The 25,887-nt window shown below is 46.4% G+C and overlaps 1 protein-coding gene across 5 annotated transcripts in view; it reads left to right on the top strand.

Moving 5' to 3' along the window:
* GSE1 (Gse1 coiled-coil protein) overlaps positions 1 to 25,887 on the top strand; it is a 416,100-nt gene that overhangs the window by 312,372 nt on the left and 77,841 nt on the right. For 2 of the 5 annotated variants that reach the window (XM_083165430.1, XM_083165427.1), the window contains exon 1: positions 25,090 to 25,383. The exons of the other annotated variants lie outside the window; for them this stretch is intronic. In XM_083165430.1, coding sequence (XP_083021556.1) covers positions 25,347 to 25,383 — 37 coding nt within the window. In that variant the 5' untranslated portion in view covers positions 25,090 to 25,346. Of the gene's footprint in view, positions 1 to 25,089; positions 25,384 to 25,887 lie in introns of those variants that run through there. 5 annotated transcript variants of the gene reach the window in all.

The following is a 25,887-nucleotide window of genomic DNA, read 5'->3' as shown; positions in this document are numbered from 1 at the left end:
AACAGGAAGAGGCTGCATCCTATCACGGATGAAGAAGTAGAACAGGAAGAGGCTGCATCCTATCACGGATGAAGAAGTAGAACAGGAAGAGGCTGCATCCTATCACGGATGAAGAAGTAGAACAGGAAGAGGCTGTATCCTATCACGGATGAAGAAGTAGAACAGGAATAGGCTGTATCCTATCACGGATGAAGAAGTAGAACAGGAAGAGGCTGTATCCTATCACGGATGAAGAAGTAGAACAGGAAGAGGCTGTATCCTATCACGGATGAAGAAGTAGAACAGGAAGAGGCTGTATCCTATCACGGATGAAGAAGTAGAACAGGAAGAGGCTGTATCCTATCACGGATGAAGAAGTAGAACAGGAAGAGGCTGTATCCTATCACGGATGAAGAAGTAGAACAGGAAGAGGCTGTATCCTATCACGGATGAAGAAGTAGAACAGGAAGAGGCTGTATCCTATCACGGATGAAGAAGTAGAACAGGAAGAGGCTGTATCCTATCACGGATGAAGAAGTAGAACAGGAAGAGGCTGTATCCTATCACGGATGAAGAAGTAGAACAGGAAGAGGCTGTATCCTATCACGGATGAAGAAGTAGAACAGGAAGAGGCTGTATCCTATCACGGATGAAGAAGTAGAACAGGAAGAGGCTGTATCCTATCACGGATGAAGAAGTAGAACAGGAAGAGGCTGTATCCTATCACGGATGAAGAAGTAGAACAGGAAGAGGCTGTATCCTATCACGGATGAAGAAGTAGAACAGGAAGAGGCTGTATCCTATCACGGATGAAGAAGTAGAACAGGAAGAGGCTGTATCCTATCACGGATGAAGAAGTAGAACAGGAAGAGGCTGTATCCTATCACGGATGAAGAAGTAGAACAGGAAGAGGCTGTATCCTATCACGGACGAAGAAGTAGAACAGGAAGAGGCTGTATCCTATCACGGATGAAGAAGTAGAACAGGAAGAGGCTGTATCCTATCACGGATGAAGAAGTAGAACAGGAAGAGGCTGTATCCTATCACGGATGAAGAAGTAGAACAGGAAGAGGCTGTATCCTATCACGGATGAAGAAGTAGAACAGGAAGAGGCTGTATCCGATCACGGATGAAGAAGTAGAACAGGAAGAGGCTGTATCCGATCACGGATGTAGAAGTGTAACAGAAAGTGGCTAATTTTAACAGATGAAAAAACGTAACCGGAAGAGGCTGTATCCTATCCTATACTAATAAAACAGAGGTCCTTATGTTAGGACCTCACTATTAGAGGAGAAGACTGCAGAGTAGCCAACCAACTGCACTTACACTACAGAATTACAAAACACTGATCATGTGTAGAATTTTGGCATAGTCCTGGATGGTGGCTTGACATTTAAACATCAGATATCCACTGCAATCAAAATCTCATTCTTTCATCGGAGGAACATAGCCAGAATCAAGCACTTAATTCCCTCTGAAGATATGCCAAAAGTCAAAGATGCATTTGTAACATCTCATTTAGACTACTGCAATGCCCAATACATTGGTACTTCAGCAAAAGGATTGCAACACTAACAGCTGGAGAGAATGGCCCTCTACTGGCAATCGTTTTCAAGATTGGCTTACTGACTTTGAAAGCCCTAAATGACTGGGGCCCAAGCTACCTGCAGCAGTATCTAATTCCTCATTGCCTCACTTGCTTACTGTGATCTATAGATGATGGACTTTTAGCAGTACCTAGAATCTCCCGTAATTCATCTGGGGGTCAAGTTTTTAGCTATGCAACTCTATATATTTTTAAGGAACTCCTCTTCTCTGCACTGTTTCCGAGATCACCACTCCAGAACTCTTAAGAACCAGACCCAAAACTTTTTACTCACGCGTTTTACTAACATCCCTCCAGACTCTCTGTATTTTATGTAACGCTTTTCTGTACTTGTTTCTGTACTGTATAATGTTCATTCTATCTGTTTAGCTTCTTGGACTACCTTTTGCTCGTGCTGACCTTTTGTCTTCATCATTCTACTGCGTGTCGACAGTTTGTCAGTTGTGTGTTGAGCAGGAGCATCGATCCCAGTGTGTAATCTCTGTGACATCATTGAGGTTGCGGATTCCCTGTCTACCTTCTGCTTATCATCCCCAGTCCCCCCAGCCCCATGATGTTCTGTATAGGACTGATTTTTAAGTGGGATAAAGCAATTTTTAAACTTCAGCAAATGTATTATGTGCAGAGAGATTTATTTTGCAGTGTAAAAATAGCAGTATTTGTGGACTACATGCAAAATCAGCCAGTATTTACCCTGCATGCATAAATATACATTTATTTCTGTTCCGTGCATTGCAGCTTGGTTTGTTCCAGATGCAAAGTTCTTGATTTTTTTTGCTTTGCTCTTACATCAGGATTGGGCCCTCGGTGCCATTATAAAATAAAGCATTAAGAGATTTTTCTTATCTTTTTCCTGATACTTTCCTTAAACCTGAAAGAGGAAGGATTCCAGTGTGTAACCGGATTCAGGATGGGTTGCTGAATAGAGATATTGCATTAGATTTATAGGATGGCGTTACAGGACAAAGGCAATACGAGCTGACACAAATATAGATGAATGCATCTCTCTGAAACTCTCGGACTGGCAAATTAAAATGGAGTTCTGGGTGCGGCGTGCGGAGGGAGCTGGGTGATTGATTCCCCGTCCAGACACCCAAACCAACCAAATATGTCACAAAGACAAGCACTTTAGAGGCTCCTGCAGCGCTGGATTTATTGCACTCCCGCATTACAGCCCATCAATTCTTCCCACAGATTATTGATATGAAATCACAGGCTGTAAGTAACCGTCTCTCTATCGATTCCAAGCAGAGGCTCGCCCCAGACTCGTGCATGCTAATCCCGGAAATGTTCCCGAGGACAGACTCAAAGTCACTTTTGCTGGAAGTAGCTCAGCGATATGAGGACTTGGGCCGTTTTATACCAAAGGTCCACAAACCAGAATTTAAGGTTTGCCATAAGGGTCGGCACGTGGCAAACAAATATGAAAAATGTTGCCGCTTGAAGCAACTGGTTTTACTGAAAATCGTGTGTCCAGTCTTATGGAAATATTAATGGGACCAGGGAAATAGGGGCAGATTTCCACCTTGTTTGCACGGGTCCGAATTTGGCCCCCGGGTGATTATCGATAAAATGAGCATGGCTCGCCATGCCAGTGCTTGAGTCCCGGCTAGGAATGGGTCCTGCTAACATTTCTGAGCGCAGGCCCTTTGCATGTTGATTGACAGGGTGTGTGCATGGGGGGTGGATCCCAGCCATTTCCTGGGCATGGATGGTAAAAGAGCTTGGAGTGACAGTGAAAAGGCAGGCCTACTTAAGCCTGCTAGAGGAGGGAGTATCACGTCTATTCACTGCAGCCACCCAGGACGGGTGACGCGAACAGTAGGGCCCAATGGAGAAATCTGTCCATGGCGTGAGAAATACGAATGGATTTGGACACATTTGCTGGGATGCGAATGGATGTGTATCCATACACCTCTATTTGTAAACCAAGCACATACACATGCACACGGCGGGATTACACTGCCGCGGGCGGATGGCAAAAGTGATCGCTGGCTTGCCGAATTTGCCTTTGTGCGAACAAGTCTGAATCAGGCTCATAAATCATTCCATCAACTGGCTCTTGTTGAAGTGACAAGATGGGTGCGTTGTCATCTCTGTTGTCTTGTGGCATGTTGGGCACCTTGGGGCTGATTCTCGGTCGGCGCTGCCGATATCAGACGCAGCAAAGAAATTGGTTTCTCCTGCGCAAACATCAGCGCCTCACTGCGCATATCTCCAGAGCCGGAGATGTGATTGTGGTTCACAGAAGACACAGTCATGGAAATGTGGTAAAAATGTAGTCGAGCGGTGACAGGCGGATGGCTTAGCGCATGTCCGTAGGGCGAGTTGGCGAAAGTGGCTGCGTACACAAATGCTTAGTTGCTCACATAGGAGGCCGTACCTGGACAAAGCCTGCACCTACTATAGCGCTGCTGCGAGTTTCAATGACGCGATCGTCTACAGACGCACCAATCGGTATTACAGAGTTTATGGAAGCTGACAATGGGCGTCTCAATCCTTCACATGACAGTACACCACCAACGGCATTTGTAGGAGCATTTGCATAAAGTCACAGGTGGTGACCTATAATAGACATACCATGGAATGACAGAATTGGTGGCTCCCCCCCCCCCCCCCCTCAGTGCTTTGATCCTCCCCTGTTCCTCTCTCTACTGCCCCTTTAACATTGCTAGCATGGTCTAGTTCCTTGTTTTGCCATTGAAGGCCCATACTTACAAACCTTTTTTTTTTTTTTTTTTAACCATAACCGTTTCCCTTTTCCGATTGTTTGTCCCTGACATGGATAATGGATGGTCAGTGTTGATGGATATTCCCCTGGGCAGTAGGCCCCGGGGCCTGTAGTGTATTGGCATCTTGTAGGTTGTCCTCTGCCTGCGCTGCAACAAAGGAGCTTTATTGAATCCTGTTACAAGGCTTAGATGAGATTTGGCTTCAGGAGGAAGTTACATTGTAATACTAAGTGTCCACGTCCTTCCCTGCAGAGGCCAGTCTGAAGGCCACCGCACTAACTTGTATGATCCAGGCTTTTGGCTGCGATAATCACGCTCCTTAGGTACCTGTCAGCCAATGAGCGGATTGTCGGAGTCCCTGGAAGGATAAGAATCACATAGTGACAGCTTCTCTGTTTCATCTCTGAGTGAGGCGGCTCTCCCTCCCTCTCTCTCTCTCCCTTACCATCCACTGTGCTCCCCCTCTGGCTGTTACCCACACACAGACTGAGTTCCTCATTAAATAGTCATTAACATGAATAAGGCAAAATGTTCATTTTCTCCCTCTGGTTGTACAAGGCTAGCATGCGTTTGTGTTGCACCAATGCCACTGTGATTGCTGGCTCCCCCCAAGCCTCCCTCTGCTCCCTCCCCAGCTCTACTCTTATGCATCTCCCTATTGTGCCCCCCCCCCCCCTCTCCTTGACACAAGCTGACAAGAACCATTTCCAAGATGGATTGATTCAATTTAGCAGGCATTTGGCTGGGTTGGGGAAGGTAGGGCTCCCCTGTTGGAGCAACACGGATATGTGACTGGTCTGGGCTAGATATTTATTAGCCGTGCTCTCTGCGAGGTTGGCCAGCCGGCGGCTGATAATCAGCTCCTGTTTGTTCTGCTCACGCACCGTCAGCGCTCCCGCTCTACCTGTCCATCATCTCCTCTATTGCACCAGTCTCGCCCATCTGAACTTTCACTGGTGTCTTGCCCTCCCCTTCCCTCATTGTTGTTGAGCTGACCCCCACCCCTGCTGCACACTTCTGTCACTACCTACCATATTTTTTTATTTGGTTTTCGTTCTCTCACCTTGCGCATTCATGAACCCCACTTCCCTGTAATCTGTAGGAGACGTTCCCATAGATTCTGATGTCTTTCTTCCTCTATCAACATTGTATGTCCTCCTTTGTTTATGCACTTATCCAGCGTTGCTACATTTTGTGACTCTCTACTAATATACAATAATGATTCACACTTCCTTCCATCGCTGGCCGGTCAGTTTTCATCTGTAGCTTATCTAACCCTCCTCCTTTTACTCCCCCCTCTAACTCTGTTCTATTTTAGCAGCTCTAGTACTAAATTGCTGTCATGTCCCTTCTCTGAGCTTAGTGCAGCCATTATCACTGGTAGTGACACCTAGTACCTGCCCCTGTGTATGTGCAACAGAACTATATGGAGAGTACATCTCCTTATGTGCCCACCCCCACTGCATTCCCCAGAGATGGCCCTCTAACTTGCTTACGCCCAGTTCAGTGATGTGAGAGAACCCTCCCAGATCTCTCCAATTCACCAGTGATACAAGTAAATTCTGCTTGGTAAATCCTTAGGTGCAAAAATCCGTTGGCACTATATAAACTTAAATCGGCCACATGCTAGGTGTAGATTCCCGTCGGGGTGTGACCTCCAACATGAATAATTGTGTAGGTTTGCAACTACTACAGCAACACACCTGCAACACTCCCAACTACACACCCGTAACACACAATCTATCTCTGTGCATCCGCAAACAAACAACTCCCTGTCACCAACCGGCACATTTTTAAAACATTACTGAGACTGTGCTCTGTCCAACATCTGCATCTGTTATGGCAGGGCTGGGCAACACCGGCCCTCAAGATGTTAATGAACTACACATCCCAGCATGCCTTGCATCAGTTTCAGCATGGCCACATAGCAAAACTAATGCAAAGCATCCTGGGATGTGTAGTTCATTAACATCTGGAGGGCCGGTGTTGCCCAGTCCTGTGTTGGGTATCACTTTTAAGCGATAGTCTCATCTGTATCGTCAGGCCCCCTTGAATTAATTAATCGTGAGGTGACCACTTGCACATATTTATTTATTTATTTATTTGCAGTTTCTTATATAGCGCAGCAGATTCCGTTGCGCTTTACAATAGTAAACAGTGATAAAACAAACTGGGTAACAACAGACAGACATGGAGGTAGGAGGGCCCTGCTGCAAGCTTACAATCTATAGGGATATAGGAGGGAAACACAAGGACAGGCACCAGTAATAGCATAGCAGTCCCAACAAGTTACAAGTCCAGAAGGGAAGCTATATAATACATAAGTGCCTCAGAGGGTTATGCGTGTAGAACTTAAATATGATAGGCTTGCCTGAAGAGGTGAGTTTTCAGGGAACGCTTGAAAGTTTGGAGGCTAGCGGAGAGTCTAATTGTGCATGGAAGGGCATTCCATAGGATGGGAGCAGCCCGATGAAAGTCCTGTAATAGTGAGTGGGAGCTAGTGATCCGCTCAGATGAGAGACGCAAATCTTGTGCAGAGCGGAGTGGTCGAGATGGGAGATATTGTGTGATAAGTGCAGAGATATATGCTGGTGCAGTATGGTTAATAGCTTTATATGCAAGTAGAAGTGTTTTATATTGAATACGGTAATATACAGGCAACCAATGGAGGGACTGGCAGAGCGGATCAGCAGACGATGAGCGTCTTGCAAGGAAGATCAGCCTAGCAGCAGCATTTAAAATGGATTGCAGTGGTGAGAGTCTGTTCTTGGGAAGTCCAGTTAGGAGACTATTGCAATAATCAATGCGGGATATAATGAGTGCATGGATAAGAGATTTAGTAGTGTCTTGTGTGAGATACGGTCGTATTTTGGATATGTTTTTTAGATGCATGTAACATGATTTGGAGACAGATTGAATGTGGGGAACAAAGGACAGGTCAGAGTCGAGGGTGACCCCTAAGCAACGAGCTTGTTGGGTAGGGTAGATTGTCGAGTTGTCAACAGTGATGGAGATATCAGGATGGTAACTGTTCTTAGTTGGCGGGAATATAAGTAATTCAGTTTTGGAAATATTGAGTTTGAGTTGGCGAGAAGACATCCAAAGTGAGATGGCAGAGAGACATTCAGAGACTCGGCCCAAAACCACTGGTGACAACTCTGGGGTTGATAGATAGATTTGAGTATCATCCGCATATAAGTGATACTGAAATCCGAAGGAGCTGATTAGTTTGCCAAGCGAGGAGGTATAGATTGAGAAAAGCAGAGGACCTAAGACTGAGCCTTGCGGAACTCCGACTGACAGAGGTAGTGAAGAGGAAGTAGAGTCAGAGAAGCGAACAGTGAAAGAGCGATCAGATAGGTAAGATGTGAACCAGGAAAGGGCTGTATCATTAAGACCTAGGGAGTGTAGTGTTTGTAAAAGGAGAGTGTGATCCACAGTGTCAAACGCAGCAGAAAGATCTAGAAGAATAAGCAGTGAGTAATGGCCTTTAGACTTAGCTGTTACCAGATCATTAACCACTTTAGTCAGTGCTGTCTCAGTGGAGTGTTGAGAGCGAAAGCCTGACTGAAGCGGGTCTAATAGGGTGTTGGAGTTTAGAAAGTTTGTTAGGCGAGAGTAGACAAGTCTCTCAAGTAGCTTGGAGAGGCATGGGAGCTGAGAGATAGGACGATAGTTAGAGCGAGAGTTAGGGTCAGAATTGTGTTTTTTCAGAATGGGAGTAATCGCTGCATGTTTGAGCAGAGACGGAAAAGTACCAGTAGCAAGAGAGAGATTGCAGATTTTAGTTAAGGTTGGAATAAGCACAGGAGATAGATTTTTAATGACTTGTGCAGGTATAGGATCAAGAGGAGAGGTAGTAGAGTAGGAGGATAAGAAGAGTGCGGATACTTCCTTTTCATTTGTGGGCTCAAACGAAGAGAAAGTGCCAGAGGGTTCAGGTGTGGCAGAAAGAGGGTTAGAGATTGTGGAGCATACCATTTCATCTCGGATGTTATCAATCTTGTCCTTAAAGTAGGAGGCAAGTTCTTGTGCACTGATGGTAGCCGGTGGGGGAGGAGGGGGAGGGTACAGAAGAGACTTAAATGTGTTAAAAAGTCGCCTAGGGTTGGTGGCATGAGAAGAGATGAGAGATTGGTAGTATGTTTGTTTGGCCGTGTCCAAAGCATTGCAGTAGGAGTGGTAGCTAGTCTTATATGTGAGGAAATCAGTAATATTACGAGATTTACGCCATTGGCGTTCAACTTTACGTGACTGATTTCGTAGTTGTCTTGTTGTGTTGGAGTGCCACGGTTGGCATCTAAGCCTACGTGGGGTATAATGGGTAGCTGGAGCCACTTCATCAAGGGCTGTTTCTAGAGTCTGGTAGAGGTGGGAAACAGCAGAGTCAGGAGAGGTAAATGTAGAAATTAGTGAGAGCTGTTGTTGCAGGGAGGTGGAAAGTTGTGGAAAATTAATAGCATTAGTATTTCTGCGGGTTAGAGTAGGCTTGCATGATTTCTGTGTCAGTGAGCTAGAGGTAATGGAGGAGAGTGAGAGAGTAATGAGATTGTGATCAGAGAGAGGGAAGGGAGTGTTAGTAAAATCAGAGACTGAGCACAGCCTGGTGAAAACGAGGTCAAGGCAGTGGCCTTCCTCATGAGTAGCGGCGTCGGACCACTGGGAGAGGCCAAGAGAGGAGGTTAGAGAGAGGAGTTTGGAGGCATGCAGAGATGGTGGACTGTCAATAGCAATGTTGAAGTCACCCAGGATGATAGTGGAGATGTCAGAGGATAAGAAATGGGGGAGCCAGGCAGAGAATTCTTCCAGAAATTTAGATTTGGGAAGCCCAGGTGGACGATAGATAGCAGCAACACGCAGAGAGAAAGGGGAAAAAACCCTAATGGAGTGTACTTCAAATGATGTAAATGTGAGTGAAGGAACTGGTGGGAGAACTGAGTATGTGAAGTCTTGCGACAGTAATATACCAACTCCACCTCCTTTACAGTTACCAGGCCTAGAGGTGTGAGTGAAGTGGAAACCACCATGTGACAGTGCTGCAGGCGAGACCGTGTCTGATTGTGTGAGCCAGGTTTCTGTAATTGCCATCAGATTGAAGTTGTGGGAGATGAAGAGGTCATGGATGGATGTTAATTTATTGCAAACAGAGCGTGCATTCAATAGGGCACATGTAAGTTGTTTGGTGTGTGGTGGGAGGCATGTGATATTTATGAGGTTAGCTGAATTTCTAGGCTTAGAAGCCATTAAATCTGGGTGGGTCAGGTGGTTGGGGCCTGGATTAGGTGATATGTCCCCAGCTAATAAGATTAGAAAGGAGAGATAGAGATAGGTGGATGTTTGCAGTTTTTTGTATTGGTGATGGGAAGTGGATGTGAAAGTACAAGTAGAGAAGTAATTAAAGAGCTCATGAGTGTTTAGAAGAGGGGAGTGAATAATGGAAGAGGCAATGTGTACAGAGTGGTGAGTGTCAGGGAGATTATAGGATGGTTGAAGTTTGGTAAGTATGCCATGTAATGAAATGAGAAGTAGCATTGTGGTGAGCATGATGTGATAGTTTGTCTGTTGGTGACCAGGTAAAGGGGAGATTGTTTGAGAAAGTGTGGAATAAGTATAGTATTTACCTTGGTTGATGTTGTTCAATGTTTTTCAACTGTTTTATAACTGTTCTTTATAAGTAAATCCACTTTGTATATTTCCCACTTAGTAGATTTCTCAGTTAGAGAACTGCCCAGGCAGAGGACTGCCTTCTATATGACCAGATATAGCAGGTCTAATTAAGATAGACTACAGCTGAGGTCACATGACCAGCTAATCAAGGCCTGTGTAACATAAACACTAGCCAAAACATTTACTACAATAAAGTATGCCTCACTGACCACAGCTTCAAACAGGTACAATAAAGACTAGAAACACATTAATAATACAGCATTTGTTATGCAAAGGGCAAAAATACAGATTAGCAGTTATAGTGTTTTATAGACCAGTTTAAATCACATACATGTAATACTGCTGCAATGGGCTCATAGGGATTTTTGCAGAGCAGAATGCTGCGACTTGTAGAGAAATGGACCAGTTTAAATCACATACATGTAATACTGCTGCAATGGGCTCATAGGGATTTTTGCAGAGCAGAATGCTGCGACTTGTAGAGAAATGGACCAGTTTAAATCACATACATGTAATACTGCTGCAATGGGCTCATAGGGATTTTTGCAGAGCAGAATGCTGCGACTTGTAGAGAAATGGACCAGTTTAAATCACATACATGTAATACTGCTGCAATGGGCTCATAGGGATTTTTGCAGAGCAGAATGCTGCGACTTGTAGAGAAATGGACCAGTTTAAATCACATACATGTAATACTGCTGCAATGGGCTCATAGGGATTTTTGCAGAGCAGAATGCTCTGATAATTACAGATCAATGGTACAGAGAACATCACACAATGTACTTTCCCAGCCATTGGCCCGTTTCTAATCTGTGGTATAGCAGTGGTCTTATATATGTAGGCTGAAAGCCTATGGGGCCTTGGTATAAATAATGGGCCTGCGCGTGACTTGTCTTTTCACTTCCACGCATACAGAACCCGTAGCTTGGCACACTGGGCCTAATTCATGTTTGTACACCAATGCAATTGCGATAATGTTATCAAGTGAAGATGCTGACCAGGAATGAAGGAGACACCCACCAGACTCATCACTAGCACAGTTACAATTAACGGACTATGCGCGATTACAGAGAACATCAAAGCTAAGGGCTTGTCTCTGGCTGCATGGACTGGCCATGGCAGTGGCGACTCGGACACCTTGTCTTTGAACCTAAATCACACACCTACGTTTTCACAGCCACTCCCAATTACCACATCCACTTCACGTCAATCACCCTGTTTTCAGTGAAAGCGCCGTTTGCTGATTATCATCGCCATTGCGTACAGCCATGTATCAGGCCCACTTTACGGTAACTTGTAGTTCCAGTCACTGGTGTGTACCAATTCGATTTTTGATGAAGATGCACTATCTCAGTATTTAAGGATGCACCCCCCTATTATTGATTCGGGTGTGGTATATGGTTCCGACAGTCGGGATCCTGACAGTCATTAGCCCAACGTAGGGATCCCGAATGGCCGGACTCAGACAGCATGGCAACCGCAGCAAAGACCCTTGCGGCCTCGCTGCGCTCGCCACGTATTCTATTCTCTCTCTATGGGGGTCGTGGACCCCCACGAGGGAGAATAGCCGGTGGCCGCCGGGAACCCGGCTGCCGTGTTTTAACAGTTGGGACCCCATCTGTCGGGACCCCGTCCGGCACCCTATTGATTCAAGCAACGGCTAGATTGAAAATCTCATAGTTAAGATGAGGGGTTAAGTGGCGCATTCACAATGACAGATGAAATTCCTCTGTTTTTAGTCCACAAGGTTTTAATACAGGTAGATTCGCCTACCATCAGTCGCACATAGGAATCAGGCTAATGACACAGCAGTGGTGCTCTCCTATGCGGTCCAAGGGATGGCTGTGCAGACTGTCAGCAGTCTGATCTACCCCACTGATAACACACGTCTCTGGCCTGTGCTGTTCTAGAACTATTCTAAGTTTACGTGATGTGAATTTTCTAAAGATTAAATAGTTATACTCCATCTGCTTCTCACTTCCTATATAATAAAAGGCTAACTCTGCTCCTCTATAGAGGGGATTCAAGTGTTGCACTAGATGGCGGCACCAGACGGAGCAATTCTAGTGTGGCACCGTTCAGGCATGCATTGTCTGCATATGACTCGGTGGTATCACTTTCTTTTAATGAAGTTGATTGGAGGAATAACGGTTCAGCAAACACAATAACCGCCATCTGCAACTGTTTCTCTTTTTTTTTCTTTTTATTGTTATAAATTGACTTCATAATACATTTAAATGGAAAAAAACGCTGCACCACCAAGTAAAGAGCCTCCCTCGCAGAAGCCCCCTTGGTCTGCAACCCATGTGCCTACAGTCTTTCCCTGGGGGCTGGTGGAAACTCGCTGTACAGATGGGGAAATCTTGGCCTTCAGGATTAGAGGACTGTTTGTGGTTTGCCCAGGATGTAGGGACGATAACGGGCCCTCTGTGTGGCAATAGATGTCAGTGTGTCTCTTCCTAGCCTCTGTGAGGGGTTTATCTGAGTAGGACATGTTCTAAGCTGACTGCAGCCTTTTCTGATCCTCTGTCACTCTTCCTGTTACCTCACTCACACTGATAAACACTGAGGTTATTTATCTGCCCTGACCATGGGGTCCTTATCGTGCCACCACTGTCTTCTGTGGTCAAAGACATCCACAATCTAAGACTCGTCCGCCCAGAGCTCTAACAGACAGTTCCTGACAGCGATCATTTCCCTTACCCTAAAGTCTCGCTGGGAACCAGATTGCTGGTTATTCTTCCAGTGGTCGTACCAAAACAATGGCGTCTTACCTGTGAGAGGAAGCACAAACCACTAGGTGTAACCCATTTATTCCTTTCCCCCTACTCTGTCTGTACTATACACTCCAGGTTCTGCTCAGACATAAACCCTGTGATCCTGCACACGCCAGGTTGCAGTCTGTCGTGACTCTTCGTAGAAAATGTGAAATGTCTGTAGGTAAAAAATGTCTAAAATGTTTTTTTGTTTGTTACAAATAATTCCACTTTGTGCCTGCAGGGCTGGAAATATCCACCCCAGATAACTCGGCTTTGTGCTTGAATACTGCAATGTCTCGCCCTAATATCATCTCAGTGAGTAATACGATAGACGTGCAGGCTCACAACGAGCAAAATCCTCTTTACCTTAGACTTGAATCTGTACTACACATGCGTACTGGTTGGAGCTATCCTCGGGGCAGCCGTTCTGTGGCAATGGTTGAGCGGTCAGTGTGTGGGTTTATATTGGTTTGTAGAGTTACAGTAAATGCACAATTCAGTGTTGGCATACTGTGATTCTTGTAACATAAGGGTTCCTGAGTCCCAGTGATGAATGGTTTCTAGTTCCAGAATAATTTTATATTGTATGCCCAAATCTGTTTGCAGAAAAGGGCAGGGGTGACCAGCAGTGTAACGCTGAGTACACCGATGATATTGCGAAAGATGCAATGTCGTCATTTCCCTTTGAACTCCTGGGTAAATGATACAGTGTATACACACTGGCCGATTTTACAAACTCCAGTATATTGTTAGTAGCCACATCCAGGACTAAAGCTGTTATTAATGATATCCTCAGAATGAGCTGCATGCACAGAGGACATCGCTATCACCCCACAAAACTGCGCATTGTTACCGAGAGTATACACTGGATGGTATACAAGAATATGTTGTTACGATATGCATATTGTTTTAAATATCATGTAGTACAGGCATGTCTAAACCATGGCCCTCCAGCTGTTGTGAAACTACAAGTCCCATCATGCCTTGCTACAGTTTTGCTATTAGAGAATGCTAAAACTATTGGAAAGCATGCTGGGATGTGTAGTTGGAAAGACCCAAGTTATCCTTTTAATGTGTCAACCTTTTGACCCTGTGGACCTTTTCCCATGTCTACCCTTTGACCCTGTCGGCCTAATGCATGTTGACCTTTTGGGGTTGACCTGTTGACAATCTAATCCACACCCCCAGCAACATATTACTTTTATTATTGGACGCTTTTGCTTTAAAATCTGTATGTGTGAGGGACAACGCTGAGCAGAGTAATGTTCTGCAGATCACGAGTGAGAGATCAGTAATGTAATACTCTGCAGTATATATCACTATGTATCGGTCAGGGGGTAGATGGAACAGAGCAATGTTCTGCAGATCTCTAGTGAGAGATCAGTAATGTAATATTCTGCAAGGATACGTACTATGTATCTGTTGGGGTAGTTGGAAGAGATCAGTAATGTAATACTCTGCAGTATATATCACTATACATCTGTCGGGGTAGATGGAACAGAGCAATCTTCTGCAGCTCTCTAGAGATGTTGATATAATAATCTGTAGCTACAGTATAAGAAGGGGCTGCTGTGACAGTGTGGTATAAGAAGGGCTGCTGTGACGGTGTGGTATAAGAAGGGCTGCTGTGACAGTGGTATAAGAAGGGCTGCTGTGACAGTGGTATAAGAAGGGCTGCTGTGACAGTGTGGTATAAGAAGGGCTGCTGTGACATTATGGTATAAGAAGGGCTGCTGTGACAGTGGGGTATAAGAAGGGCTGCTGTGACATTATGGTATAAGAAGGGCTGCTGTGACAGTGGGGTATAAGAAGGGCTGCTGTGACAGTGGGGTATAAGAAGGGCTGCTGTGACAGTGGGGTATAAGAAGGGCTGCTGTGACAGTGGGGTATAAGAAGGGCTGCTGTGACAGTGGTATAAGAAGGGCTGCTGTGACAGTGTGGTATAAGAAGGGCTGCTGTGACATTATGGTATAAGAAGGGCTGCTGTGGCAGTGTGGTATAAGAAGGGCTGCTGTGACAGTGTGGTATAAGAAGGGCTGCTGTGACATTATGGTATAAGAAGGGCTGCTGTGACAGTGTGGTATAAGAAGGGCTGCTGTGACAGTGGGGTATAAGAAGGGCTGCTGTGACAGTGGGGTATAAGAAGGGCTGCTGTGACAGTGGTATAAGAAGGGCTGCTGTGACAGTGTGGTATAAGAAGGGCTGCTGTGACAGTGGGGTATAAGAAGGGCTGCTGTGACAGTGGTATAAGAAGGGCTGCTGTGACAGTGTGGTATAAGAAGGGCTGCTGTGACAGTGTAGTATAAGAAGGGCTGCTGTGACAGTGTGGTATAAGAAGGGCTGCTGTGACAGTGGGGTATAAGAAGGGCTGCTGTGACAGTGTGGTATAAGAAGGGCTGCTGTGACAGTGGTATAAGAAGGGCTGCTGTGACAGTGTGGTATAAGAAGGGCTGCTGTGACAGTGTGGTATAAGAAGGGCTGCTGTGACGGTGTGGTATAAGAAGGGCTGCTGTGACAGTGTGGTATAAGAAGGGCTGCTGTGACAGTGTGGTATAAGAAGGGCTGCTGTGACAGTGTGGTATAAGAAGGGCTGCTGTGACAGTGTGGTATAAGAAGGGCTGCTGTGACAGTGTGGTATAAGAAGGGCTGCTGTGACAGTGTGGTATAAGAAGGGCTGCTGTGACAGTGTGGTATAAGAAGGGCTGCTGTGACAGTGTGGTATAAGTTCATAGGGTAATACCGTTGGTTTCTGTAACACGGTTCCTGTACTTAAACCCCTGCTGATCTCCCTGGAGCTAACGTGAACCACTCTGTGTATTAGGATCACTGACAAGTTCCTACCCCCAGACATCCATTGTGTATGTGACTTCTGTGCGCACAAGCAGATTGCCGCAGAGATGAAACATGGCGACATTACAAGCGCACACAATATACTTTTCGTCTGAAACATTTTTTGGTAATAGGTTCCAAATGTGCTAAAATACTACTAAAATGTGCGGTTTTCTTTTGGCTGCAACTAATGTCGGACGTACATGATAGGGATGCACCAGCGTGATAAATGAGGATAATGCTGACATTATGTAAATGATATTTGATGTGGCAGGAACACGATCATGATGTGGAATGTAATAAATATTAAGAGCATTTTAGAATGATCAATGGCTGGCTGGCGTTATAAGTCGCCCGTACACGCTGCAATTTGGGATGACAATTAAGGTGTTTTAGAACCTAATTGGTGCAGTCTGTATATCCGATACCCACTGTTAGAGGCAGTTGGAAGGGGGGTATGGGGCATTAGGTCAACAGTCAAATGGTCGACACATAAAAAGGTTGACATGGTCAACAGGTTGCACACGAGCAAAAGATCAACATGGAAAAAGTTTAACATGAGGTTTTCACAGTTTTTTTGTGTTTATGTTGACATAAGTTGAAATGGACATCGTATCAGTGTACCGCGTCCCCTCGCATGGCACTATTGTATCTTCCTACACAGTGGGATAATAGAAGTATAAATATATATGTAAGAAAATCAGAAACACTCATGTTGCCATTTTTTCCATGTCTACATTTTGCTTTGTGGCGACCTTTTGACTATGACGACCTAATGTATGTCAAGCTTTTTCATGTTTCGCCTAGTGACATCAATGGGAATGCCACTTATCCATTCACTAGAATGCAGGGACATTAGTGACAATGGGGCAGATGTATTAACCAGCGTTAAGTGCAAAAATGCACTTAACGCTGGTTAACTGGGGGGATTACGTCTGTCCCAAATGTATTACTAGCGCACCTAACGTGCGCTAGTGACAGCCCGCCGAGTTACGCTCGGCGGGGCTGTCCCTGCAATCCCCCCCAGGGATTAACGGCCGGGGCGATGTATTAACAGCCTTCAAGGCGTTAATTCGCCCCGGCCGCTTCGCCAGCTCAGGGCTAGCGTTGTCCTATCCCCCACTATGGGGACAACGCTAGCCCTGCGTCTGGCTTGGGCTGCGCTGGAGATCTCGCGGTTTTTGCGAGATCTCGCGCATGCCCAGTAAGCCGGGCAGGGGGGGCGACGGGGAGTGCGCATGTGCGGGGCGGCGAGGGAGCCGATAAGGAGAGCCATTAACGCTGGGCATAACGACTCTCCTTATCGGCTTGGGGGATGTTAATACATCTCCCCATAACGAGTGCCCGCTTCTCCTCGTTATGCAGGAGAAGCGGGAATCGTTATTTCACAAACGTTACAAGGACAATGATACATCTGCCCCACTGCACCCTAACCGGTTGCTAGGCTCCAGTGACCTCACTGAGAATGCAGCCTATCCAGTCGCTAGGAATCAGTGACATCACTGAGAAGGCAGCCTATCCATTCACTAGGAACCAGTGACATCACTGAGGATGCAGACCATCCATTCACTAGGAACCAGTGACATCACTAATAATGCTGCCTATACTTTCCTTAGGAACCAGTGACATCACTGATAATGCTGCCTATACTTTCCTTAGGAACCAGTGACATCACTTATAATGCTGCTTATCCTTTCCTTAGGAACCAGTGGCGTCAACACTGAGTGTGCATCCTCAACAATGCTGCTTCTGCTATGGAGACAAATGTACCACATGCTTGCTGATTATACAGAGTTTCCTTCAAGGAGTTCACGAAGGGGAGCTATAGGTCACCAGTGCTGTGTGGCTGGGGAATTCAAACTATGCCACCATGGCCTTGCCCCTAATGTGTGACATTACAGCATCGTTCAGAGGTGCCATGGCGTAATAGTTTAATTTAAAGAGAATTATATCTTCCCCATGTCACTAGGAACTGTGCAGGCTGCGTGATGATGTCCTGCTGCCCTTGAAATTTAGGACTCTCCTGGACAAATTTGGGAGAGTAGGTAAAATGCTTTAAGCAGATTTTGTTAGACCTATGCTTCCCATACACTTGTACGATTGCATCGGGTTTGATTTCCTTTGAAGCTCACCTTAAGATACTGTATATCGCATCGAAAATGACTTTTTTTTTTGGTGTACAATTGTGATTACAATCATGCGATTTATCGAATGCCCCTTGCGATAAAAAAAAATGAGCCACGATCGCATGCGATTGCATCGAATGCTGACAAAAACACACCAGATTATCGAACAGTTATGTGCACAGTGGGTGGAAGAGGAATGGTCAGGAAGTGAGCAGAAATCTTCAGGAATCGAACGTTGCAGTTAGAAAAATCGAATGCGCACAAAACAGCATCCGACCGCTCGTACAATTCGATAAATATTAAATATAAGATCTGAGACGCGAGATTCGACCGGCGTGCCCACGCATCGCATGGTACACAAAATGTGCATACAATAAATCCATTTATCAAACAGATGTGGTCGAAATCGAATGCTTGCATTCTATATCTCACAAGTGTATGGGCAGCATTAGAGTAGTGTTTCAGAGTAATGTCCCTTTGCCTATAAGGTTACATGCAGATTTGTAGGTGTAACTTATTTATTCACATGAAGATAGCAAAATATTTGTTTAACAAACCAGGTGCTGTACCTGCATTGTTTGCACTGGGTGCGATGGATCCGGCACCTGACAGTCATGTGACTGCTAAGTCTATACCAGGGGCAATGCCAGTGGCAACCGGCTGCCTCAGATATTGGGCCTTATTTTAGTTCACTCTTCGAGGCAAATTCCTTCTCAAATGCACAAAACCATGTGCACTGCAGGTGGGGCAGATATAACATGTGCAGAGAGAATTAGATTTGGGTGGGGTTTTTCTTTAAAGTAAGATCTATATTGAAGTGTAAAAATAAAGCAGTCAGTATTTTCCCTGCACAGAAACAAAATAACTCACCCAAATCTAATTCTATCTGCACCTGTTACATCTGCCCCCCTGCAGTGCACATGGTTTTGTCCATCTGAGAAGGAATTTGCCTCTGATACCCCTTTTACACCAAGGAATAACCCAGGTCGGACCCAGGTCAACATTGGTGTAAAAGTAACACTGGTCTCCTACCCAGGTCCTGACCAGGGTTGAACACTGGTTGGACCTGGGTCCTGTGCGGTGTAAATGGTCCCAACCCAGGTTGGGACATCCGGGTAGTGCGCTGCAGTGACAAAAGACAGCAGCCAGGAAGGATATGGGCAGTGCACACAGAAATCATAATTGGATGCAGTATCATTTATATATTATTTTTTTTTGGGGGGGGGGACTGGGGGGAGCACATGTGAGATTCGGTCTGCTGCTGCAGGGGAAGGGCTGGGGGGAGCACATGGGAGATTCGGTCGGCGGCTGCAGGGGAAGGGGCTGGGTAGAGCACATGGGTGATGCTGCACTTTTATACCGCTATGTAGGCTTGAGCACTGAATAAAACTTTTTGAAAAATATTTTACAAAATAAACAAACCAACATTTTTTAATGCTAACTTGTCATGTCTTTTAATTTTTATTTTAAATCATTGAGGGAAGGTTGGCTGTCAGTTTCAGTCTGACCCAGGTTCAGTGTAAACATCGCAGACCTGGGTCCGACCTGGGTCACAGTGCTGTGTAAATGGGGTATGAAGCTGGGTCCAACCCTGGAAACTCCTGTGTTCAAAGACCAGGGTCCGACCAGGGATTTTGGTGTAAAAGGGGTATAAGAGTCAACTAGAATAAGGCCCATAATGTCAGGTGACATACTATAATACCCTGCTGACATACTGGGTGAAATATAATAGGATGAGAGAATCAGAAAGTGAGAGATTTGGTAAGATATCTCCATTTTTTTTTTTTAAAGCGGCAATCATTTACACTGCAAAATCAAATTGGTTTTGCAGTGTAAATGATTGTCGCTTTAAAAAAAAAACCTGAAGATTTCTTCCCAAATCTCTCACTTTCTGAATGGATCATCCTATTAAATTTCACCCACTGTATATAAGGGAGCGCTGTCATCCACATAAATGTAATATGTCTTGTCAATTTCCACTGAAGTGAATGAATTTGATGAATAAAATTGCATAGATATTATTATGCAGAGTTTGTATAGCTCACGTTTGTGTGCATTCATAGACATCCTCCTACATGTATGATATGAGCGCTGCCTATTAGTGTAAGAGGACGCAGAGTCCCAGAGTCACCACTAAAACCACTCAGTCCGGGATTCAGCCGCTCTCTTCCAACTAAGCTCTGAGCTTTCATTAAAAAATGGAAAATTGCTACTTGATTCATTAGCGGGCAGAAGGGAGGGGAGGGAGGTTAATGTGCTCATTACGGGAAGAGAGGATTACAGGGGCCTGTCACAGAGAGCAAGGTGCTGTGCAACAGGTGGGCATGTCATTACGGTGCTGGGCAGGAGACCGCTGCTTCCAGCCGGCTGCAGAGAGGAAGCGCAGCAGCTGGCGCTAAGTTTATTGGGGAAATTTGGGGTATTATAAAGGGCAAAGATGTGTTTACATCTAATAGAGTAAATTATCGTCTTGTTACCTGCATATATGAAGACATTTAAATGTTCATTACATGAGGAGTCCGTTTTGTCTCCATAGTGATCACAAGTTCGGCATTTAACCCTCTGTGGTCAGGCACTTCCGGCAGTTAACATTCATTAACCCTCAGTTGAGTCCACAGTTTCTGCTTTGTTTCACATAGGTGCTAATGTGTTTGTGTGGCTGAAATGGGCACCTTGGCAGAGTGGCACAAATGCCTTCTGCCTGTATAACAGGAGGACTTGGCAGGATCTGGTGTGTTGTACATGGCTGGCGAACGGGGTTATCCGTGCACGGCTGGCTGATTTGGTGGAGAACAATGCAGGCTGCCCCTGCATGGGAACGTCTCCATTTCCTATATAAAGGTACAATCACAGCAGTTGGCTATTGCAGTCTTTAGTGTTTTTACTGCACTTTATGTATTGAGGATTTTCTGTGTTACTTTATGCTCAGTGTATGGATATAGTTTTGCATTTCAGTCTGTGCTCAAGAGTGGTGTAGTGGCACCATGATTAGGGGTAATTCAGACCTGAACACTGTAATTCAGACCTGGTCACTGGTTTCACTTTTATATTGGCCGGAATGTCGTCACGGTTGACATGGACACCGTATCGGCACATTGCCTCCCCTTGCATTCTTCGGGCACTTTTGTATTCTCCCTCCACATCCCCATGAAATTCCGCATGTCTGTTCCTTTTGGCTGTTGACCTAGCGATTGTCGACCTAATGCTTGTGTTAACCTTCCATGCATGTCAACCTTAGGCATGTCCACCTATTTCAGGTGTCTACCGAACGACTGTGCACCCTGTATTTATATTCACGATTATTGGGGTCAGCCCACCAATCCAATTATACTGTGATTTATTGCATTGTACACCTGCTAAGCTTTAGGTGGTGGTCAGTGCGAGCTAGTGATAATCCCATAAACCACTGAACATAAAGAGCGTCCCCTGTTCTGCTGTTCCTGTATACGGGAATCTGTATGTGAGGTGCGTGGTGTACAGTAAATGCCTGTATCTCTCTCACCCCAGGGTGTGCGCCTGCCCTCTCTGCAGGGCTGCTTCCAGCGAAGCGCTCGCCTCTTAGTTCCTGATTGCGATAAGCACTCTCTCACATCTGCTTCCTGTTGCCATCCTTTTTACAGCCCTCCTCAATTCCCCAGGATTAAACGTACAACTGAGGTAATTAATGGTCAGACCTCCTCTACTGTATCTGATAATGGCAGGCGCTGTAAAAATTAATTTGCAAACATGTCATTACGCAGCAGCCGCACAGACAATAAACCAGTAATTACAGACCGGTCCTGGCCAGGACTCGGGGGAGGGGAGTGAGGAGGTACACCAAGCTGTTGCTGCTGAAGCGGTCTTCAATGCTGCAGGGTTTTGGGGGCGCAATTGTCACATCAGGATGTTCACATTTCTGGCACGTTACTTTAGAACAGTGTAATTAAACTGTACATTTATTGTTTGCTGGTAATCAGCAGAGTGTATATTACTTTTGAGATGAAGATCTATCTTGGGGTCACCCCCAACATCCCATCTATGTCATGTGTAAACATACAGCTCTGGGCCCCATAGCAGCTGCTCTCCCTGCACCTATGGTAGCTACACCGCTGTATATAACACATGTAACTGTGACAGGGAAGGTGGCCCCTCTCAGCTCTGGGCCCCATAGCAGCTGCACCTATGGTAGTTACACCCTGTATATAGCACATGTAACTGTGACAGGGAAGGTGGCTCCTCTCAGCTCTGGGCCGCATAGCAGCTGCACCCCCTGCACCTATGGTAGCTACACCCCTGTATATAACACATGTAGCTGTGACAGGGAAGGTGGCCCCTCTCAGGTCTGGGCCCCATAGCAGCTGCACCCCCTGCACCTATGGTAGTTACACCCTGTATATATCACATGTAACTGTGACAGGGAAGGTGGCCCCTCTCAGCTCTGGGCCCCATAGCAGCTGAACCCCCTGCTCCTATGGTAGCTACGCCCTGTATATAACACATGTAACTGACAGGGAAGGTGGCCCCTCTCAGCTCTGGGCCCCATAGCAGCTGCACCTATGGTAGTTACACCCTGTATATAGCACATGTAACTGTGACAGGGAAGGTGGCCCCTCTCAGCTCTGGGCTGCATAGCAGCTGCACCCCCTGCACCTATGGTAGCTACACCCCTGTATATAACACATGTAACTGTGACAGGGAAGGTGGCCCCTCTCAGCTCTGGGCCCCATAGCAGCTGTACTCCCTGCACCTATGGTAGCTACACCCCTGTATATAACACATGTAACTGTGACAGGGAAGGTGGCCCCTCTCAGTTATGGGCCCCATAGCAGCTGCACTCCCTGCACCTATACTAGATATGCCCTTGATCACTCATAAACACATACCAGGAATATCCCCAGTGCTGGGTTTAAGGTGACATTCACATAATGAGCATCTTTATTCTTTCAGGCCAACCCAGGACACTACTAGTCTCATCCTCCATCAGTATGCATAATGAGCTATAGTGTCACAGGAACAGCCCTTACTAAACACACACAGTCTCTTTCTATGTAGCTTGTGAATAAAACATGAGTTCTGTGGCTAATTAGGACATGGCCGTACTCTCACATGAAGCCCAATTTTCTGTTTCTCACTAATCATTTCTGTTTCCCCCGCAATGAGTTTGTTTTGTTTCTTAAGGTATTGTTGGATAAGCTGGGAGGGGGATGCCCCCACAAAGAGACCCTATACTGCAAGGCTGTGGGACTGATCAGCAGCAGGGCCATCTACTTCACGCCCCGCCGGGTTACATGTGACACAGCTTGGTGACAATACACCGGAGGAGACATAGACGGTAACCTCCACTTGGGCCGGAACCATGCAGTAACGCTGCATTGTTATACAGAGGGGGCAGCCAATACATTTAAACAGATAGTTATATCCCAGGATGGGGTTCCATGGGAAATGATGGATGTGTGTGATAAATCCCAGTATCAGGAGCGGATCCCATCCTGCACACAGACCTGGCTCCATAATGCTGCTCAGTGAGACTCAGCTGCCACGTTCCCTGCTGATCAGAGCTGAGTGACACATATGCACTGAGCCAAGCAAGGTCACACATGTCCCCTGGGGGCAGACGCTGTCACTCAGAGGTGGAAAGGTGACTGCGACTAGAGTGCGTAGCGGTGTACATTTGCCGGACAGAGTCAAGACGTTCCCAAATGTCAACACTGCATTGCTGTACACATAGAGAGGTGTTCGGATGGAAGTAAATATTGACTTAGGAGCTATGTGTATGTAAAGGTAGTTAGTCCTGGCCGGTGCCACAGAGCATGTGTTCTGCGGTCAGGACTGTAGGAGCACACACCTCCTAGGTCTCACTATGCACATTTATCAGGCATTATTAATGACCATGCGAGCGAGGCACAGACAGAACCACATTCCCTTAGAGGGGGCGTAGTAGATACGTGGCCTGCCAGCTGCCAGGCTTCCACAATTGCTGGAGTGCCACCAGCTGCCTAACCCGCTCTTAAAGAGACAGGGTACTAGGAAATGACTTGTGCAACTGCGCTTACCCCTATACCACGTACACACGCTATTTTACAGGGGGAATCTTATTATTTGCATGTACGTGTTTTAGGGAAGACCCGATGGGCCCAAGCGGTTCTTGTCTGCCGTCATATTCTGTGTCAATAGCAATCACTTATCCCCTGATGGAGGGTTGCCAAGCGCACACAGGAACGGGCAGTCGGAGGGCATTGCTGCCAACCCAGAATTGTGCACAAGTGCAATTCTGCCTGTTTGTAGTGAGGATATGGCTGGTGTAAGTGCGCACTGGCGATGGCTGAGAGACCAGGCATACAGATGGCGGCTATAGTAACCATGCCCATTCTGCATTGTATATGTACTGAGAGGAAGCTAGTGTCACAGATCTGTCAGATACCTAACCCAATGTCACCTTTCTTTATGATGGACTTGTTAGGATGAGAATACATACATGGAGTATGCTCCCAGTACATGTGGTAAAGGAGATGTTCGAACCACCAGACAAACACGTGACTGGTCACTCCATTGTAATGATCCATCATGCCTCTCGGTGCGGAGTCAGATGCTGTCAGCCTATATTGTGTATACTAATTGCTAATGACTGGTTTAGGTGGTCTAGGAGGAGTCATAATGCCCCCTCTGCCAGCGGTAGCCTGCGTACCACCTCTCCACTGCCTGACACATTGTACCCTACTATCACCATACAAGTGGAGAGGTGTGGGTCATTTCCAATGGTCTACGTGCTCTGGGGCTTCCTACTGTGTATCTAGAACACGGTCAGACGTGCATTGAATCGACCACTAAAGGTTGACATGGCTTAGGTCAACACATTAAATTGGTCGACATGGCTAATAACTCCTGTCGGTTGTGCACAGATAGCAGGGAGAAATCCCGCTTTTTATTTGTAAAAGACCCCCCCCCCCCTCTCTCCCCCCTCTCCATACAAACACTTCTCTTGTCAGGAAGCCAAGATTCCAACTTGACAATAATGATTCCTGCATGAAAATTGATGTAAGGAGGAGGGGGGATCGGGGCATTGTCTCTCCCCCTCCCTCCCCCTTGTCATTGTAGCCTGGAGAGCTCAGCTTATCCCTTTCTCTATCTCTCCCTCCCCAGTCCCAACCATGACAGCGCTCGGATAGTAGGAGATAGCATCCCCCCTCCCCTTCCCTGGGAGAACACAGGGCAAGCAGGGGTCCTGACTCCGTGCCATTGCTGCCAGTGTTCTGTCATAGTAATATTGTCTTATCCCATAAGTCTCGGGGAATACAATAGGTGCATTCTCCCCGGCAACAAGACCATGTCGTCTCCTCCCTGCATCCCTGTTGCCCTATTGCAGGGAATCATTGACCCTCGCCCTTGACATTCATATTAGTGAATGAAGAGCCGGGAGGGGAGTGCTGGGCTGTCTGATGTGAGATCCTCCCTCCCCGGTCCCTCCCACCCCTCCCCGCAGCTCCCTGCCTCTCTCTCCGGCATTACCATACCATTCGCATCTCTGTGCTGGCTGGGAGGCTGAGAACACGGAAGAGCCGCAGAGAGCGGTGTGCCGAGCGGCCGGAGCCTCATGCCTCGCACCTCTGCCCCCACCATGGTGGGACTCTGATCATTCTCTTATTTATTATTGCTGATCCAGAGAGCGATCATGTTCGGAATTAAACCCCCGCTGTACTACTTGCCAGGTAAGGAGCAGCGCTCTCACCCCTGGACTAGATCTGTGTGTGTGTGTGTGTGTGTGTGTGTGTGTGTGTGTGTGTGTGTGTGTGTGTGTGTGTGTGTGTGTGTGTCAGTGTGTGTCAGCTGCGGGGGTGACCTGACCCCACGGTCGCTGCGCGCATCCCTGGGTGATACATTGTAGCACAGGCGATGTGGAAGGGGGTTTCCTGGGTGATGCATACCGCCGCCCTGTAGGTGATAGATGTGCATAGGAGCTGTCACAGCTAATAAGGGGGGTTACCTCGTCAGCATTGGGGTAGCAGAGTTCAGTGCAGATTTACTTGTGTCTGACTGTATTAGCAGGAAGTCATAGTGGCATTAGAGTGTCAGCTCTGTAGGTTAGCACCCTAACAACAACACCTCTGTGACTGCCTAGACAGCATTAGATGCTTCTATAGCTGCCCATTCTCACCCAGCAATGATGAGGTTAAGAGCTAGTGCTGATCAGCCATTAATGTGACACTTGCAGC

Source organism: Crinia signifera, chromosome 11 (genome assembly GCF_055691185.1).
Source record: "Crinia signifera chromosome 11, ASM5569118v1, whole genome shotgun sequence".
Taxonomy (NCBI): Eukaryota; Metazoa; Chordata; class Amphibia; order Anura; family Myobatrachidae; genus Crinia; species Crinia signifera.
Note: the sequence above shows the minus strand (reverse complement) of the source record. Positions and strands in the feature narration are given on the sequence as shown.